The sequence below is a fragment of the Cetorhinus maximus genome, chromosome 20 (assembly GCF_964194155.1).
Source record: "Cetorhinus maximus chromosome 20, sCetMax3.hap1.1, whole genome shotgun sequence".
NCBI classification, from domain to species: Eukaryota; Metazoa; Chordata; class Chondrichthyes; order Lamniformes; family Cetorhinidae; genus Cetorhinus; species Cetorhinus maximus.
This window is the reverse complement of record NC_135898.1, coordinates 55,880,876-55,898,386: the sequence shown is the minus strand read 5'-3', so window position 1 is coordinate 55,898,386 and position 17,511 is coordinate 55,880,876. Positions and strand designations below refer to the sequence as shown.

Genomic DNA, 17,511 nt, shown 5'->3' with positions numbered 1-17,511 from the left:
TTCCTTCAACTAAATAAAGCGTTATAACAACAAACATTTCATTCAAGTGCACAATTCCTTATAATAATAAGCATTGGAATTCATAGCCCCACTTCAAAGAGTCTATAACCATGTGTAGCTGCCATTCAAACTGTAATGGCAGACACCCTGCTATGATAATGGATGGTTGTGATATCAGTTATGTAGCAGTAATCCAGCAATGGAAACCCTCAGACTTATATTAACAGAGTGAAATAGCAAGCAATGAAATGTTTTTTTAACACTCCAGACATTTTGTCAAAGATTTAAAGGGCATAAAATTTAAATGCCTTGACAGCTTGACAGCTCTCTTTGACAGGTGCTTTTGACAGTTTTTCTTGACCCTTTTGATAGATCCCATTGACAGGTCTGTTGACAGTTCCAATGAGCTTGACAGTTATGGTTTTATGTACTTTTTATGCACATTAATGCCTACCTTTAACAATTCCAAAGGGCACCCTATGTCCCCCAAAGGGGGACCAGATCCCAAGGGGGTGCCCTGACTATCCAATCCATAAAGCTCTGACTGCTCTTACCAGGTCTAATCTGCACACTTCAGGTTTCACACTCCAAGGCTACCAAAATTACACTTGAGTGGAGGCAACTGATGATTTAAATGGCCAGATGCCTCTGTATAACACACATGCGCAAAACGCACCCCACCCCTATTCCTGCTCCTGTAAAAATGGAAATTTGCCATGTTCAGGGGCGGGACTTCAGCCACTTCTGTCATTTTCGCCAAGTGGAGAAGCTCTCTGTCATAGCAAATACCTTGGTCTAAGCCTTCATAAAGTATGAAGGAGAAATACTTTGCATTGAAGGAGCTTTTTTCCATTGCTATCTGCACTTTTGTGGGAGAAAACCAAATGAATACAAATAAGTAAGTGTATTGTTGCCTAGTGCAAACCTTGATCATTTTCTAAATGCCAATTATATGTTGGTCCAAAAATGGCTAATCGCTTGGCACTAGTCAAAATGTTTGTTTAAAAATAGACTGCCGACCTGGCTCCTATTAGTTCAGTGAGTAAACACACTGCAATGAAGCCCTCTAGTTTTCATCCCAGAACTGTGTTGAAATGAGTTGCTGCGAACTGGACCAGTGGTAAGAATGACCTTAACACCATTGGGTTGGATAAGGCATAACAACCAAGAATCCCGTTACTTATCAGTGTTCTCAGACGGAAAGTGTGTAGCTGTGAATGCTGTGCTTGTTTGTGGTGTCACCTCCCGCGATCAGGCCTGATATTCTACCAATGCTGACTGCATCAAGAACAGCCACTGGGAATTACCCAGTTCATTATCCAGCACCTTCAGGAATCTCATGAATGCAATGGACTCATGGATAAGAGTCATAAATCGTGGAATCATTTAAGAATCAGTTCAACATCACAATGCTGGACTTTAGTGCCTTTTTGGGGTGGGCAAACCATGATGCCATCCATCATAATCTTGTGTTCTTGTTAAGAAGGGAGGGGGGAGTACATTCCTCTGCAAGGTAGACCAAGAACAAACCATAAAAGCTGCTAAAGTCTGAGCTCACTCTATCTATGCTACCATTTTGCCACTTATGTTCGCCTACATTGCGCAACCAGGTTGTTGTTTCAAACTTTGTTAATTATGTATTTATTAGAGGAAGCATGAATAAGGTAATAATCATTAAATCATGAGTTTTGTTAAATATGGTAATCATTGATGGCCATCTTTTTGAAGGTCTCTCATTTTATTCCTGTCTGTGTGGAGTTAGCTGCTCTTATCTAAAGCAGAAATAGTGCACAGCAGATTGCTGCAGCAACTCTGGCTTAAGGTTGGCCATATGACCAGGAATCCCACTCGTAACTGTTACACCTTTCCTGAAAATGCTTTCTTGTGGACAGGGGCAAACCCAGGTTTGCGCTAGGCTGTGATGCCCTCAGTGACTAAGTAGCTGGTTCACAGTCACTGTTAAGGCTCAAATAAAAACAGAAAATTCTGGAAAAACTCAGTAGGTCTGACAGCATCTGTGGAGAGAGAAACAGTTAACGTTTTGACTCTGTATGACACTTCTTCAGAGCTAAAGAATAGTAGAAATGTGATGGATTTTATACTGTTTAAGAGGGGATGGAGCAAAATAGAAGGTCAGGAATAGGTAGGAGCTAAGGAAAATTTTGACACAGATGTCATGGACACAGGACAAAGGGAGTGTTAATGGTAGAGTTAAAGACTAAAGAAGGTGCTGATAGTGGCATTAAGGTAAAATGGGAGAATGTGTTAATAGCAAAACAAGGGTCAGCGCTTGTGAATACAAGACATAGAAATATGATAGATGGCCCTGTGTGGGGTTGGAGGGGTGGTGGGTTGCGGGAAAAGGATAATTTTTTTGAAAATAAATAAACATAAAAAAATGTTAAGGCTCATATTGAATGACTTTGCAAGGTAGAAGAAGGCAACTGTAATGCAGCAGAGGAATAGTCAGGGCAGATTTCCTACTCCTGTGCCTGAAGCTATTGAATTACTTGGGTGCAGAAAATACAGGAAAACCGGGGTGGGTGGGGTGAGTTGGTTGCTCACGAGTTATACTCCTCTTCATCTGAATATCTTGTAGTCATTGTGCCTAGCTGTTCCATTAGGCTCAGCACAGGATCAGGAAAATCTCCCCTAAAATCTTGAACAGATGTGGGAAAGGAAGAACATTGTAGGAGAAAAAAATAAGGTTTCGAACATTCCTACTAATTCTGTTCATATAATTGTCAACATTTAATTCACCTGTCGTCTGTGCTGTTGGCCTCGAGTTGCAGGGAGACAATAGCATTGTTCTGGCTTTAGTTATCCCCAGGTAATTTCATCTCTGAAAATGGTACAAATGCGCCGCAAAGGGCACATTCTGATTATTGTTCTCTGATTCAAGTCTAGACGGGGCAGAAACCTTCATATCATCTGAGTAAACACTGGGGAGATGCTGGGTTTACAGATCTAGCCAATCAGCATTGTGCCTATAAAAGCCACCCACCCATCAGGTGCTGGGAGACTGCAGCTGTAAAATTTGCTGGAGGCAAATGCTGAAGTTCCTAGAAAATGCAGAGAACAGTACTTAGCAAGATGTTTGTGTGTAAAGCACCTTCCCACAAAAGGTCCCAATTGTTCCACCGATGCCTGAGCAGATTATTAGTTGAAAAAACTGAAATATTTATGAATGTTCGCTTAAAAAATGTTTTTGAAATTCTTTTTTTCTTATATTTTGTAATGCTGCTGAAGATTTTTTTGTTGTGTGTAATACATCATTTCCAATGCTTTTGATCTGCAACAGAAGTAGAAAAAGATGGGGTTTATATGTTTAAAGTTGACATTTTGATCCTTCTCAGTGCTGCTGCAGTATGAGAGATATGACATGTGTAAGTACAATAGAGTGCAAAAAAAAATACTGTTTCTCAGGGAAACAAAAAAAATCAATTCAAATACAAAATTTCAATGTTTAAAAAAGACAGTAAATAGGCAATGACCTTTTCCAATAATATTATTGCATTAGACTTCCTTCTCCGTAACACAGCACCCTCTCTACTTTGCTTGCCTGACATGGATGGACCACTACCCTCATCAATGGAATTTTTCTTTCTCTGTACCAAAACATGGAAAGTTGGACTATGACTATGTAACAGAGGCGGGACAGACTCTCTGGCCTAAGTGGGCCCAGCAGTCTCAATATCAGTTCTTCCCTCCTCTCATAGTCCCAATCAAATTGAGAGATTCAACACAATCAAAATTACTATCCCATCAATTTTAAAAAAAGAATGGTGAAATAGCACATGTTCCCAACGAGGTCTCTAGCAACAGACTAAAAAGATTACTACAGGTAGAAACTTATGCATTGTGGATTCCCTTTATTACAAATCTCTAAATTACATGAGTGTTTTTATATAAACACTTGCGCAATTACAGCAGAAGGACAGCTTGTGCTCTTTATCTGCTTTGGATACTTAGTTGCATGACATTAAAAATGTAATAGTTCCCCTGAGGATAAATTGGGCACAGCCACAAATGCACCTTTTGTTGTATGTATTGAAATTTGCTTTAAGAAAATGAGGGGCCCTCTTAACAAGATACAATCAAGTTTTGTTATAATGTCTGTCAATACAGCTGAATTCCTCTGTGTTTAAAACAGCTAGTTTATTAGCTTTTTAAATATAGGTTTACCATGTGCATGGTTTAAAATAGCCAGCTTCTTGATAGATTTTAGAAGGGGAAATTTCCAGTCTACTGTCAGAGTACGTTCTCCAAACATTTCAGTCTTGTTGGTCTGTCAAAGTGGTCAGGTTAAACTGATGTTGGGTAGTTTTAATCCCACTATTCTGTGTCTTTGTATGTTTTAGTACAGTTATAGAACCATCAAAAATTTCCACTTCACACACACTTCTTCAGTTGTGATTAGTGTCACTGGCCTTTGAACAATTTCATGTCTAAGACCGCCATCTCCCCCACCTCCCAACTCCCCAAGTGAATGAAAAGTCACAGGTCAAATCTTTCAGTAAATAGTCTGTACTTTATCTCACAAAGTTCACAGTAAAACGTCTATCAGGATAACAAAGTCAGCACACCTTGCTGCTGCTTTGTTAGAGCTTGGGTGCAAAATACCATACTGCTGAATGGAATCAGTTCACTCATGGACCAGGTTTTTCCATGTGGCAGGCAGGCCTGGGAGTGGCCAGGAAACGGTCTGCCGCCCGCGATCAGGCCCCAACTGCGATTTCACATTGACTGGCCAATTAACAGCCAGCCAGAGTGAAACGCGCGATGAAACGCTCAGCGCTGCCAGGGTGGGGGCGGAAGGAGCACATACTGAAAACTCCCCGAAGGCAGAGATCTGCCTCAGGGAGCTGAAGAATTTTACAATTAAAAATAGAGATTTTAAAAAAGAGGGAAATATGTCCCCACATGTGACTCAGTCACATGAACAGGGACATATTAAAAATGATCTTTAAAATGTTTTATTTTTTTTAAAGACTGTTGAAAACCTCACCCGCCTGTGAATGAGGTTCCCTACAAAATCCAAAGGTTGCTTCGCCAATTTGCCCACCTGCCAACCGTAAGGTTGGACGGGCAGCACAAAATACTGCTGAATGAATTGATGAATGGGCTTAATAGCCCTCTTAATTGTCGACGGGCATTCTGCCGACTCTCACGGGTGCCGGCCAATCAAAATATCGCGTGAGTGGGCAATGACATCGGCTGCTTGCCCGCCCAACATCATCGCGCGCTATTTTACGCCCAATCGGGTCGGACGCACGTCCGCCCGACAAATGTAAAATCCTGCCCATGAAGATTCTTTGCAAAATGTAGTTAAAAAGTTTCTCTTCCCACTCTGCCCATACTTTTTTCTGTAGTGCAATATGTGCAGACAGCTTGGAATTAGAGGTTTACATGTAAACATTTATCTATATCAGGAGTATCTAAGAAGCCAGGAAAATTAGGTTTATATTAAACCTGAGGAACAAGCAAGTAGGTACAAGTTATGAAAATCATCGTAGAAATGAATGGGAGCTACCACTGCACTTTTGTGAGGGTCCTGTTCATTTTCAGCCCACGTTTTCAAAAACATCAACTCATAAGTACATGGTTGGTGATTTGCAGTGGGTTTAAGTAAAGTTCAGATGATTAAAGAATTATGTGATTTTACAGTATATTAAAGCAAGAAATGGTCCAGGACTGGATCCATACTTACCTGTCTTTCTGCATGTAGTGAATTACTTAGTCTCAGGGCAGCACGGGCACAGGGTCATCCAGTCCATTCTCATTCACTTGCCAGATATAGTACTGGCTAGGGCCTGGGACCAAGTCAGCCTCCTGCCTGCCCTTGGCTTAAAGTAGTGGATAGCACAGGAAAAGCAATGTGAGAGAGAAAAAAAAGCGTGACTTTAAAAATAAAAGCAAAGTTTAAAAGTGCAGATGATAACTTTCATGTCTCAAAACTAGATGTCAAATGCGGGCCACTTTAAGGAACTTGCTGAGTAAAGCCAACTTGTCCAACCAAGCTGTACAGTGTTCATTTCCACATCCTTATTTTTCTGTCACAGGAAAACATTTCAACATGCAAGTAATTTGGAAAATGAGATGTTTGCCTCTTTTTTCGCCATATTTGTGAGCGATTTCTTCGATCTTTAGGCCTCCCTCCAACTCCATAAACCTTCTCTTTTTATTGAGGTATATTCTTAGAGGATTGTGTAGTGGCTTTTATTTTAGAACATTCATTCTATTTCCACATACAGAGACAAGTTTTAACTTAAGAAATTCTGTTACAATATTTAGAATATTCCTAGAAAAAAATTCTTGTAATTTATACAGCCAGGATATCGCATTTATGCCTCACACAAAGTGCCCATTGATGGGCCTGATTTTGCTGTAGTTGGGCATCTAATGCCATCTGCCAGTTCTTAGACTTCACCTGCACCGTACAGCTCAAAATTCTTTTGACCACATAGTTGCTGTAAGCTGATAACATCCCAGCGAGGGTATTAGAGACCTGAGTGAAATGGGCAACCAATAGGGTTCTCCTTAGTGTTAAGCAGTGGAAGGACTGAGAAGGAGGATGAATTAAAAGCAGCGAATTCAATGTTAAATTAGATACAAAAAAAGAAATTAAGAGAGGGAAGAAAGATTGGATTGTGAGAGAAAAAGTAACCAGAGAAGAAAACTAAGGGGGAAAAAAACAAACAAATTTTACATTTTTAAGATCGCCTGAAACAATTCACAGCCTAAAGGAATAAGATTCCTCATTTTTATAATCGTTAAGTTTTCAAACCAAAGGGATTGATTGGCAATCAGTAACAATTATCACATCGTTAAAAGAGTACTTAACACTACTAATTACTGGCCATAAGCATCTGCACAGGTTTAGTTTGTGTCTACCACATAACTACAGTAACTTCATAATATTCCATGCATGTCAGTGGTGAGGCAGACTGTGAGACATTGTTTTCACAAAGCTAACAATAGAGCAACACAACTCGAACAGGCATCGCAACTGTGCATCTGCTCCTCGTGTAGAGCTACAATGCAGCTGTGCATAAATAACGGCAAGCTCCATTCGTTTGTGTTATTTTGACAACAAAATCCAGGCACCTTCCCCTTCTAAATTCTTCATCATTATAAATTGCCAGGTCTTCTGTGCCATCCCCTTACCACGGTAAAATAAAACTGTGGCCTGTAAAATGGTATAAAAATAAATTGTCAGGATGAATCTCTAAGGCATGTCTGGCCCATGAAATTGGGCTCTGTTCATTGCTGGTGCCAGCACAAGGGAAGCCCTGAAATGACAATAATTGCGGCTGAGATGTTTCCTGACATGGTGCTAGGGGATGGGCCGCGGATACATCAGAAACGCACAGAATGGAAATATTGTGACATCACTGATTCGATGCACGATCTGCCATTTTGGCCCTCACTGCTCCAGTTAACACTGTCTCATAAATACTCCCAACTGAGCAGGGGGCCTGCCATCATCGATATTTAAATTGCTAACCATCCAACTTCTAGGTTTAGTGCTTTTGCAGAGTTAATGGAAGTGCTGTCGGGTGTTATTGGAGGAGTTTTACTAACTTTTTGGATTTTCACAAAGGTGGTTCCGTACCCTGACAGGAAGATCGTAGGAGTTATTTAGTCCATCAAATGAAAGCCTTCTTCAATAATGGGGTTCGTAGTTGTACTCCCTCTCGGAGAGGAGAAGAAGTGTGCCAAGGCAATAGGACTCTGAATAGAAGGCTCTATCCAGCAAAGGGCTTTTAGGAGCACTTCTCCTAACAGCCACCTTAGAGTGAGGCACCTGCACGTCCGAAAGGAGGTGGTCACTGAACTGTGACAACTCCTGCAACTCGACCTGCAGCTGCACAGCAAGGTGAGAACTGTGCTGTTACTGGCCCTTCAATTTCAGTGCCTCTGCAGATGGCATCAGCATCATCACAGTTCATCATCTATTGTTGCAGCAGGGAGATCACAGAAGCCCTCTAGCCCTCTATAGAAGCAGAGGGACTTCATCAACTTCTCACCGACCAGAGAGAGGCAAGAGGAGACGCATCTTAACTTCCAGTGTTGGCAGGATTCCTAATTGTACGAGGGCATAAGAACATAGGAAATAGGAACAGGAGTAGGCCACTTGGTCCCTTGAGCCTGCTCCACTATTCATAAGATCATGGCTGATATGATTTGTTGCCTTAACTTCACTTTCCTTCCTGCCCCCATAATCCCTGACTCCCTCCAATACTCACTAGAGCATGCATCCAAGTTCACCCTGGTTCTACCTAGCTATCGTGAGGGAACAGCTGTTGACATCAGGCATTTGGAGGCATCTCTGAAGGAAGAGGAGGCAGGCAGAAGACATCCAGGACTCCTTCGCTCAGGACAAGCTGTCCATGAGCAGATACTGAAGTTCTGGCTGCCCAAAGATGCCACCCCAACACCTTAGTTACTCCAAAATTCCCCACACATCACCATTGCGTCCCCTTGGCCAAAGCTCTGAAATAAAAGCCACCAACAAAAAGCCATTCCATAACAACAATACGATAATATATACTAAACTATACAAAATCACCTTTGTGCATCCCCTCATTGCTTCTCTTCCTTTGCCTGTCTGATTGCTCCTACACAGTGATAGCCCCATGGCTGCACCATAACTGGTGGAAGACTGCTGATTTTCAGTGGGGGGGAGACTGCAGATGGCCATGAAGGATAACCTCAAGCAGCTGTATACCTAGAAGCTCCCACTTTAAACTGCAGCACCTCAGTCTGGGTGGGTCGCTGGCTGGCAGGCAACAGCTGGAGCACTGTCGAGTGGCCCTTTGCAGGGTCATTGAATTTCTTGCAGCACTGCTGCCAGGTCTTCGGGGCCAGACTCAGGAATTGACCTTGCTGACCACCTGCTCCCATTGCCTTTGGAGAGTGTGCTTTGACGGCCTTCTGAGGAAAGGTTGCATCTTTCCACCTCCTATACTGATTTCCTCCACATCAGAAAACCTGGAATCCCTGTTTTTTTTGCCTCTTTCTGTCCAAGGCTTCCACAGACAGTCTGTAGCAGTTTCTGTACAATGAGTGCAGCTCCCTTTAATAGGACAGACTACCTTTAAGTCATATTGAGTTGTAACTTCCACAGAGTGAAAATCAACGTTGGATTGCACTCCATGCCCCACTTATCTAAACCCAATTTCTCCCATGCCTGTCTCACCTGACCTTCTAACTCAAGCTGGGTGAGATCCAGCGCAGCTGTCTCTGAGCCCAGCATCACAGTCCAACACCGTGGAATTGAAGGAGGACACGCCCCCTTTTTGACTGCACTAGCTGCTGTAAAGCAGTTAAGTTTAAAGACCCAATTGAAGTTGACAGGCCAGGGAGAATGTAAGTGGATAGGCTTTGTGGAGGTGGGGATGTTTGGGGGAGGGCTTCGGACATCGGGACGGAGTGGGGGGGCTTCAGACATTTGCAGGGGATGGGGTTGGACATTCAGGAGGTTTGGGGAGGGTCGGACATTCGGATGGTGTGGGGGGGCTGGAGGTGTCGGACATGCAGGGGTGTGGGGATCTGGGGATGTCGGACATTGGGAGGGACATGAGACAGGTTGGAATTTCAGGGGCTGAGGGTGGTCGGACATCAGGGGGTGGGATTCTGGTCAGACCTCGGATGGGGGGCTCCCGTTGGATTTTGGGGTGAGAGTCCAGCCTTGGGGAGGGGTGTTCAGGTGAGGAGCCCTGCGTGGGTGGGGTAATCCCATGGAGTGTCAAGTACCATGGGGGTGGTTAGCCAGGGGTGGGGGTGTCCCTTTAGGGGGGAATCAGAGGTGTTGGGGGAGTCCTGTGGGGGTATTGGTCTGGGTTTTCACAATTGTTACCAAGAGTTAGAAGAGGTTTTAATTCTTCTAACTCTTTCTGGGTAACTATTGGTGTAATCCTGTTGGAACCATCCGAAGTTTGCCATTTAAACTGCATTTTCAGATGGTTCCCAGCACAGCGCAATTGTCCAGAGAAAGTGTGCACTTCTGGGCAATTTCCATGCAAATGCTTACCTGTGAAACTCCGAGAGGGATTCCCCAGCGCAGCTCTGGGGTACACCCCAATCTGACGTTGGGGAGTTTGGAATTACGGCCCATGGGCTACATGGTAGCCATGCATGCTGCTGGGCCCCTTTTTAAATGTACAATCAGTCAGCACACGTTCCATCCCAGGCTGCAAGCTGAAATCATTTAGAGGAGGAGGCAGCACAGAGTTGTTACATGCTCCCTGCCTCCTAAATGGTACCGGAAATGGGGTGATCATGCATGTTGACCCTCCTTCCCCCACTCCCGGTCACTTGTCAGTTGGGATTATACTTCTGGTTAAATTACTGATTCAAACATGGGCCCCAAAACAAACACATCCAGGCACTCCCGCAGTCCCTAATATTGAACTCAACACAAATCGGAGCTTTCCTGCATTTTAGTGAATTGATCAAAACCAGCATCATGCAGTCTGATCCTTTAAACCATTATTTTCTGTAGTTCCAAGTGCCTGAGTACACATACATTCATATGTACAGCTTTGTTTCATTTGGTATGCAACCTTTTTTTAAAAAATGAAATAGAGAAATGAAAGGCTTTCCCCAGCAGGTGGCCATCACCTTTACTCCTGGCCAATTGCATTCTTGAGCTCCCAGCTAGGAGGTGCACAAGAGACTGTTTCCCTCTTTTCTTCACCAGCCACCACCCCCTGCCCTCCCCAAACCTCCCTGCTGTGAGATGAGATTTAACTCTTTGCTTAATGCACATTTGTTCATGTCATCCCTCCCCTAACCCCTCCCCCCATACCTGTCACCATCCTCTCCCAACAGAACAACCAAGATCAAGAGTTCTCCAGATGGTAACTCTCGAGCACAGATTCATGTCAGGCCTCTTAATGGACAAACAATTTACAGTTCTGTACCTTGCCCTTATTGCAAAGAAGTCCTCTACCTGTACTTCTCATTCTACCTATGTGAGCTGTTTTAACAGACATTCAGCAAGCTTCTATGATTGTTTACTTCTGTGAAGGATTAGCATGTTTGTGTCGGGTACTGAGTACTGTACACTTTTGATATCGGTATAGTTCGTTAATCAAACCAGTTGTGAATATATCGATTTGCCTTGTCATTTTTCTTTGTGCTCTTCTGCTATGGATACTCTCAAGATTTTGTTGATTTGTTCTGGCAAAAAAAATTGATTTCTATTATATCTACCATCCATGGCCTTGAACTGAACTGATGATACAGAGGAATGTAAAACATGTGTATCTCAATAAGCAATGCAGTTGTAGTCAGGATTTTGAAGCCATCTAAGTGGAAAGGCTTGTTGCCTATAGAACATCCCAAGGAAACAATTAGCTGCTGTCATTCATGCTATTGTAGAAGTTTTAACATGGCATGAGGAAAAGTAGCAAAATATGGGAGGTCCACATTTTAATCAAGCCTGTGCCATTTCCTTTATCTGTCCGTTTGCTATGATTCTGATGGTTTCAAGTCTCTTTAAAAGCAGATTTGTAATGGCTACAAGGCTACCAGAATATAGATAGTCCCTGAAGAATAGTGAAGAAAACTAAATGAAGTAGTTTAATGAGGAGTGAATTAAATGCAGATTTTGTGAAGAAACATCTTTCTGTTATTGACTCAATGTGAAGCCTCCATCTTTTTACTTAGATTTATTGCCTACAGATATTCACCATATTTAATTATCACAACTTGAAAATCTGTTTAATCAAAATGGTACGAGGTTAAGCAGACCTCTTTACTGAGTGTTCAGATTTTTACTTAGACCTCACTTTCAAGTGAAAATGTTTCTTTTAATATTAAAATCAGGTTTCTAATGTTCTGCTGAGTTTTAACCCTAATTATGTTAAAGGAATGCTTTTAGTTTAAATTCCTGCTTTATTAGTTTGCGCTCTGCAACATTAAGACAAAAGTAGATCACTAAGTAAGGAAGAGGATGAGCGTAAGGCTGTAAAAAAGGTCAGACAAAAATTGAACTTAAAAAAAATTATGTAAAACATGCTTTTATTGTTCCCGCTACCATCTTAATGCAAGCTTTAATATTTAGTGATATGGTATCCTCCTTGTACTTAAAATACAAAATAAACAAAATGCCACTGATAATCTTTATATTCTTCGTTGGCTGTATTAATTTATTTACCTGTTCTAGCTAAGCTATGGTAACTAAGTAATATTGGTTATATTTCCAAATCACATCTGCACATTCTTCTTTAAAACATTTATGTTATGTAATTCCAGAATTCCCATCTTCGGAAGCAAAAGTATTTATTCTTAGTTTCTGTACACGAGAAAATACAGTAACTAAAATCCTTGAAGCTTCATAAGGAAATAGTTATGTCCAGGGGAGGATTTTATGCAGTTTGATACACTTGAAAGCTGCTTGTGTAAGGCAGTAACAGGGAAACTGAAGCTTTAATGGAGCAATGCTTCCTCTGTTTTCGTTCTTTTCAACTCGTGGTTTGGTTCTAGGAGCCCTTTTCCTGAAAACGTTGACAATACACCAGGTCTGCAGGCAGGTTTCATTATGCTGAAAGCTAAGAGCATGTACACATTTCCTTTGTTGTTTCTCTGGTCAGGGTACAAGCTGGCTAGCATTGGGGGTGGCTGAAGGCTTCTCTGTTGATCCTTGCTGGCAGGAGTAGTCAGATAGCAAGATGGATCCAGCGCTTGCAGTGAGTGATGAATGGCGACAGAGGTGGTCATTCATCTCCTGCTTAGATTGTGGACAAAAACTAAAGCAGTTTTGCAGAAGACATGTCAGCAAATGTGATAATTTTGTAACCTGTCAGTAGGATAGAGAGCAGCCCCTTTGGAGTGTCGGGAGGAGAGGTATTAGTGATCTGACATGTATCATTTGCAATCCAATCTACATTTTGCTTGTTTAGTGAAAAGTAATGCCCTTCACACATTTTTTGTTTGCTTCATTTATAAATACAAGACATTAAGAAATAAAAGTAGAAAATACAGGAAGTGCACAGCAGGTCTATCAGCAACTGTAAAGAGAAAAGACAGATTAATATTTAAGGTGTGTAGACCTTTGATCAAAACTGTTCTGCCAAAGGTTCCACACCTGAAACGTTAACCTGACTTTAATCTTTTCAGATGATGGCCCAGACCTGCTGTGTATTTCCAGCATCTTCTGGTTTTATTAGAGATTTTCAGCACGTGCAGTTTTTTTTCCTTGCTATCTCTACTGGGCATTTAAGAATTTGACATCCATATAATCGACAATAATTGGATGCTTGGTACCTTTGTGCACTTTTTTTTTTAAGAAGTGCAATATACTTATGGATGTGTGCTTTGTATGTTTGTTTAATGTTCACTTTGAAAGTAATTTTCAAACCCTCACTATAAACAGGAGCTGACTGTGTTCAGCAAACAGCAGGAATTATATCCAATATGTGTATTTTCATGTAGAAACGTAAAGGTTTAAATGTGCTGCTATTTGATACTCCAAGCTTCAATGCTATTCAGTAGTTACAACTACATGAGCACCTCCAGTCTGCAGACTATGACATCTTTGATCATTGAAGCAAGCTGAATAAGGATTTTATTTGTTGCAAATTCTAATGTTTTTTTTTGTTTCCTCCCTCCTGTTCCCTCTTTTAAATTCCTTTCTAGGATCATCCAGAACCGGATCCTCATGTTTATCCTGGGCGCCATCATTCTCCTAACCATTGTGCTGGCCATTTATTTTGCTGTCACAGGCCACTGATACGTCTCTATTCTTCTGTGATTAATAACGACAAACTGCTTGTTCAGTGTAATTAGGACAAATTGGTCACATGAATCATCTTCTTGCACTGACAGATTCTTCTCTACTGCGCATTGACTCCGGTGCAAGCCAGGCAAAAATGTTTTTTTTTTGTATCATTGTTTGCTTATTTCCTTTTGTTGTTGTTGAGAAGGTGACTTGGATTTTTAGTGTAACTGGGATTGTGAGGCGTTACTGCGTGTTCAGTGCTGGCAGAAGAAAAGAAAAGTAGAATCATTTTAAGTCCTGTTGTGATGGGATTGTATGTTGGTGTGCTACAGACCTTTGTGTATGTGTGTACAATCTGTCAACAGCTTGCAGGTTATATCTACAGAGGATAAATGATGGGGAACTGTGGTTAGCTAAAAAATAAGACATAGAGTGACGCCCTGACATGCACAACTCCCAGGTCCAAAGGACAAGTGGATTGCTTAATTCCTGACGTCACATTGGTTTAGATTTTAAGTACACACCTAATTAATGATATGACACTCCCTCTCCCACAAATGCATCATGTAACATTATGGAAAATGCAGGCAGCTATTTAAAAAAAAATTGGAAATAAATCACTAACCCATGGGTCCTACTTTCTGTAATAAAGTGCAATATAATTAAAAGATGCCAAGCTGCAATTAAAAAATTAGAAACACAAATCAACATTCTAAAAGCTGCTGCTGCTACAATTTTAAATGCTTCATGTAAAGGCAGAAAACCTAGAGCATGCCTGACGTCAGTTCGTAACTACACGATGAAGAGCATTTGATATTCTGTTTAAGGCAGGCTGAATTGTCTTATTTTGGAACTGGCTTGGTGGGGGGCTTTCTTTGCTTTTGCTTCAGAGCTGAGAGCTTCAAAGGCTGAAATTAATAGTGAACAAAATTGTGCAGATCTGACCATCCCATGTGGGTAGAACCCATTGAGGTTATCATTATCTTAAATTCCACCAATTCGACAAACCTCATCAGATAATGACCTCTATAGTTTTTTTATTACCATGGCAGCACAGATTGTCTACCCGCAGAAAAAAATTGTATTCTTCACAATACTTTTTTTCTCTCCTTTTTTTTTTAAAACCTGTCAGATCATTTCAGTATTTCAAACCTGAAGAAAACAGCCTGCCTGGAAATGTATTTGAAGTTGTAATAGTGTCAAAAAGTCACGGTTGACTGACAGATGTCAGTCCCAGTGGACCTCATTAAATCATAAAAACTTGACAAGGAAATAATTGTGCATCACCAACAACCTGGCTGCTGTTTAAACATTTTATTTTGTTTCATTATTAGGATCAACTATTTTGTTCATTAAGAAATTGCATTAAACAACAGTTTTGTGGCTAATGATCTGTTCTGGGCTTATGTCTGTTTTCTTTAAACATCAGCTGCGTCATGTGGTTTCTTTGCAGTCGTGCTATCATCTGGCAGAAATCCACCACTCAGAGCTGCGGGTGCCATTGGAATATAAAATGGATTATTCATTACCAACCTCCTTGTGACTTATTTGGTTTCATGTAGTGGTTGAGGGTTTCGCTGTCTTCCGCGGAGAAGATGAAAACTTGTCAAAAATAGGTTATATCTTATTCTCGGGGCAACAAAATCAGTGGGTACACACATGCTTCAATGTTTAATGAATGCAGATTTTAACCCCTTTACATGACTTTGACTGTGAGCTCTGCATTGACAAAGAAACCTCACTTTAAGAAAGAACTGGTAGTTAATTGGCAATCTGGAAGTGTGTCATGATTTATAAATTACTGCTAACTTTAGGTTATATTTTCTAATAATGAGATATTTCAAAAAATCCATACATATTCATGCACTTACATTTCCACACGTATTAAAAAAGAGCAGGCTTAATTATGTGTGAATTTTGGCATTATTGTAATGACCATTTGCAGTTGAGTGTTTTCTGGACATTTATTTATTCAATCGATTTTGTACAAAGAGCTATGAAATTTGCCTTTATGTTTGCTTTCTCCTTGTTGTTCTACATTAGATGTATGGAATGTGTACGTTATTTAATATATCAATTACAGTATTACATTCCAAAAGAATGAAGTGTTTGTGTCGCCTTTTTTCTGCTTTATACTGAGTGATCACATTTCAAAGCCTGCACTGTACGATACCTTAAGTGTTTTTTTCTTCAAATTCAAGGATTTTGATAACCCAAGTGGATATATGCTGTCTATTGATTTTTTTTTACAATGACTCCTGGATAACCTATTTCCTCATTCATTTTTAAACTGAACTCGTGAGATTTTAAAGCAATTCTGCCCAGACTCTGAAAATCAAAATCCCTCTTTGACCCCTGAAATTCTAATCCCAGCATAGATCACAGTTGTTGAATATTATCTTTTTACAAAGCTGGTAAAACAAAAATGTCCAAATCACTGGATACAGTAGGTCATGACTGCGAATCTAATTAGTAATGCAAAGGATCATTTTATAATATCATTTAAATACATCAAAAATGATACTGTCCTTATTTATTTATATTTAGCTGCAGCATTGCAGACTGTTCAAAACGCACTACAAATTTAGATACATCTGATTATCCAACCCACAATAACTTGTACATTCTTATAAATAACTGAACGGCTGACACATACCTTTAGATTTAGCAGCAACATCTCACTGTCTGAAGTCTAATCTTATACTTTCTGTATAAGTGAAAAATAATACCCCTGTGACTTTATTTGATGACATCTACTTAAAGGATATTTACTCAGTTTTGCAGCATTGATTCATTAAAGTACATAGTTACAGGAGTAGGCCATTCAACCCCTCAAGCTTGTTTCATCATTCAGTGAGATCTGACCAGAAAATGACTGCATGTTACTGAAATCTATTTAACCTGACTTTACATTGTTGGTGTAATAAATACTTTGTAGCACTCAGCATGTTATCATTTGAAACCTCCTCAACGTCTTTTGTCAGTCACATTTGTCTTGAAACAAATGCAGAAATGCTTTTGAAAGGAGTACGAAGAGGTGAAACTTTAATGATTCATGGCGCTCTCCAACTGAAAGATTTCCAAGGACTGAGCATGAGTTCCAAACCTTTCTTACTGGTGATCACATTCTAGGTCACTAATGTAATCACGAGCTCAACTTCACTACCTGTATGTGTTCCGAAAAGTCTGAACTCTCAAGGAGTATATATATGATAATATGCATGCATAGGCCCGGATTTTTGCCACGACCGAGAGCCTCTCTTTCGTGGCACAATTGGCAGAAGTGCCTGAAAATCATAAGTTCCCCCCCCTCACCCAACACCAAGCACAGCACTTCCCATTTTTGTGGAGGCAGGAATGGGAGCAGTTTGTGTTTCATGCATGTGCAGTTCATGGAGGTAGCTGACCATTTAAATCATCAACTGCTTCTGCTCACATCAGATTTTGGTAGCCCAGGATTGTGAAACCCAAAGTGTGCAGAGTAGATGTGGTAAGAGCAGGTGTGAATTTTGTGAATGTCTTTGGATAGCCGGGACCTGGTCCCGGGTCAGGTGTCATTTGGTGTAGGTCAGGTGTCCTTTGGGATTGTTAAAAATGCATATGAATGTGCGTAAAAAGTGCATTAACTCATCGGAGCTGTCAACTGACCTGTTAAAGTCACCTGTAAAAACTCAAGAGGACCAGGCAAGATGAACCTGTCAAAGTGAGCTGTCCAGCTGTCGAGGCATTTAAAAGTCCTGCCCTTTAAATTATTGGAAAAAAATGACTCGAGTGTTTTAAAA

At 40.8% G+C, this 17,511-nt stretch overlaps 1 protein-coding gene across 5 annotated transcripts in view; it reads left to right on the top strand.

Annotated features, from left to right (window-relative positions):
• Nucleotides 1–15,830, top strand: part of vti1a (vesicle transport through interaction with t-SNAREs 1A) — a 370,006-nt gene extending 354,176 nt beyond the window's left edge. For all 5 annotated transcript variants that reach the window (XR_013579742.1, XM_078564759.1, XM_078564757.1 and 2 more), the window contains one exon: nucleotides 13,648–15,830. Coding sequence is in view for 2 of the 5 variants with exons in the window: in XM_078564759.1 (XP_078420885.1) it covers nucleotides 13,648–13,741 (94 nt within the window). In the remaining 3 variants the exon portion in view is untranslated. The remainder of the gene's footprint in view (nucleotides 1–13,647) is intronic.
• The last annotated feature ends 1,681 nt before the right edge of the window (nucleotides 15,831–17,511 follow it).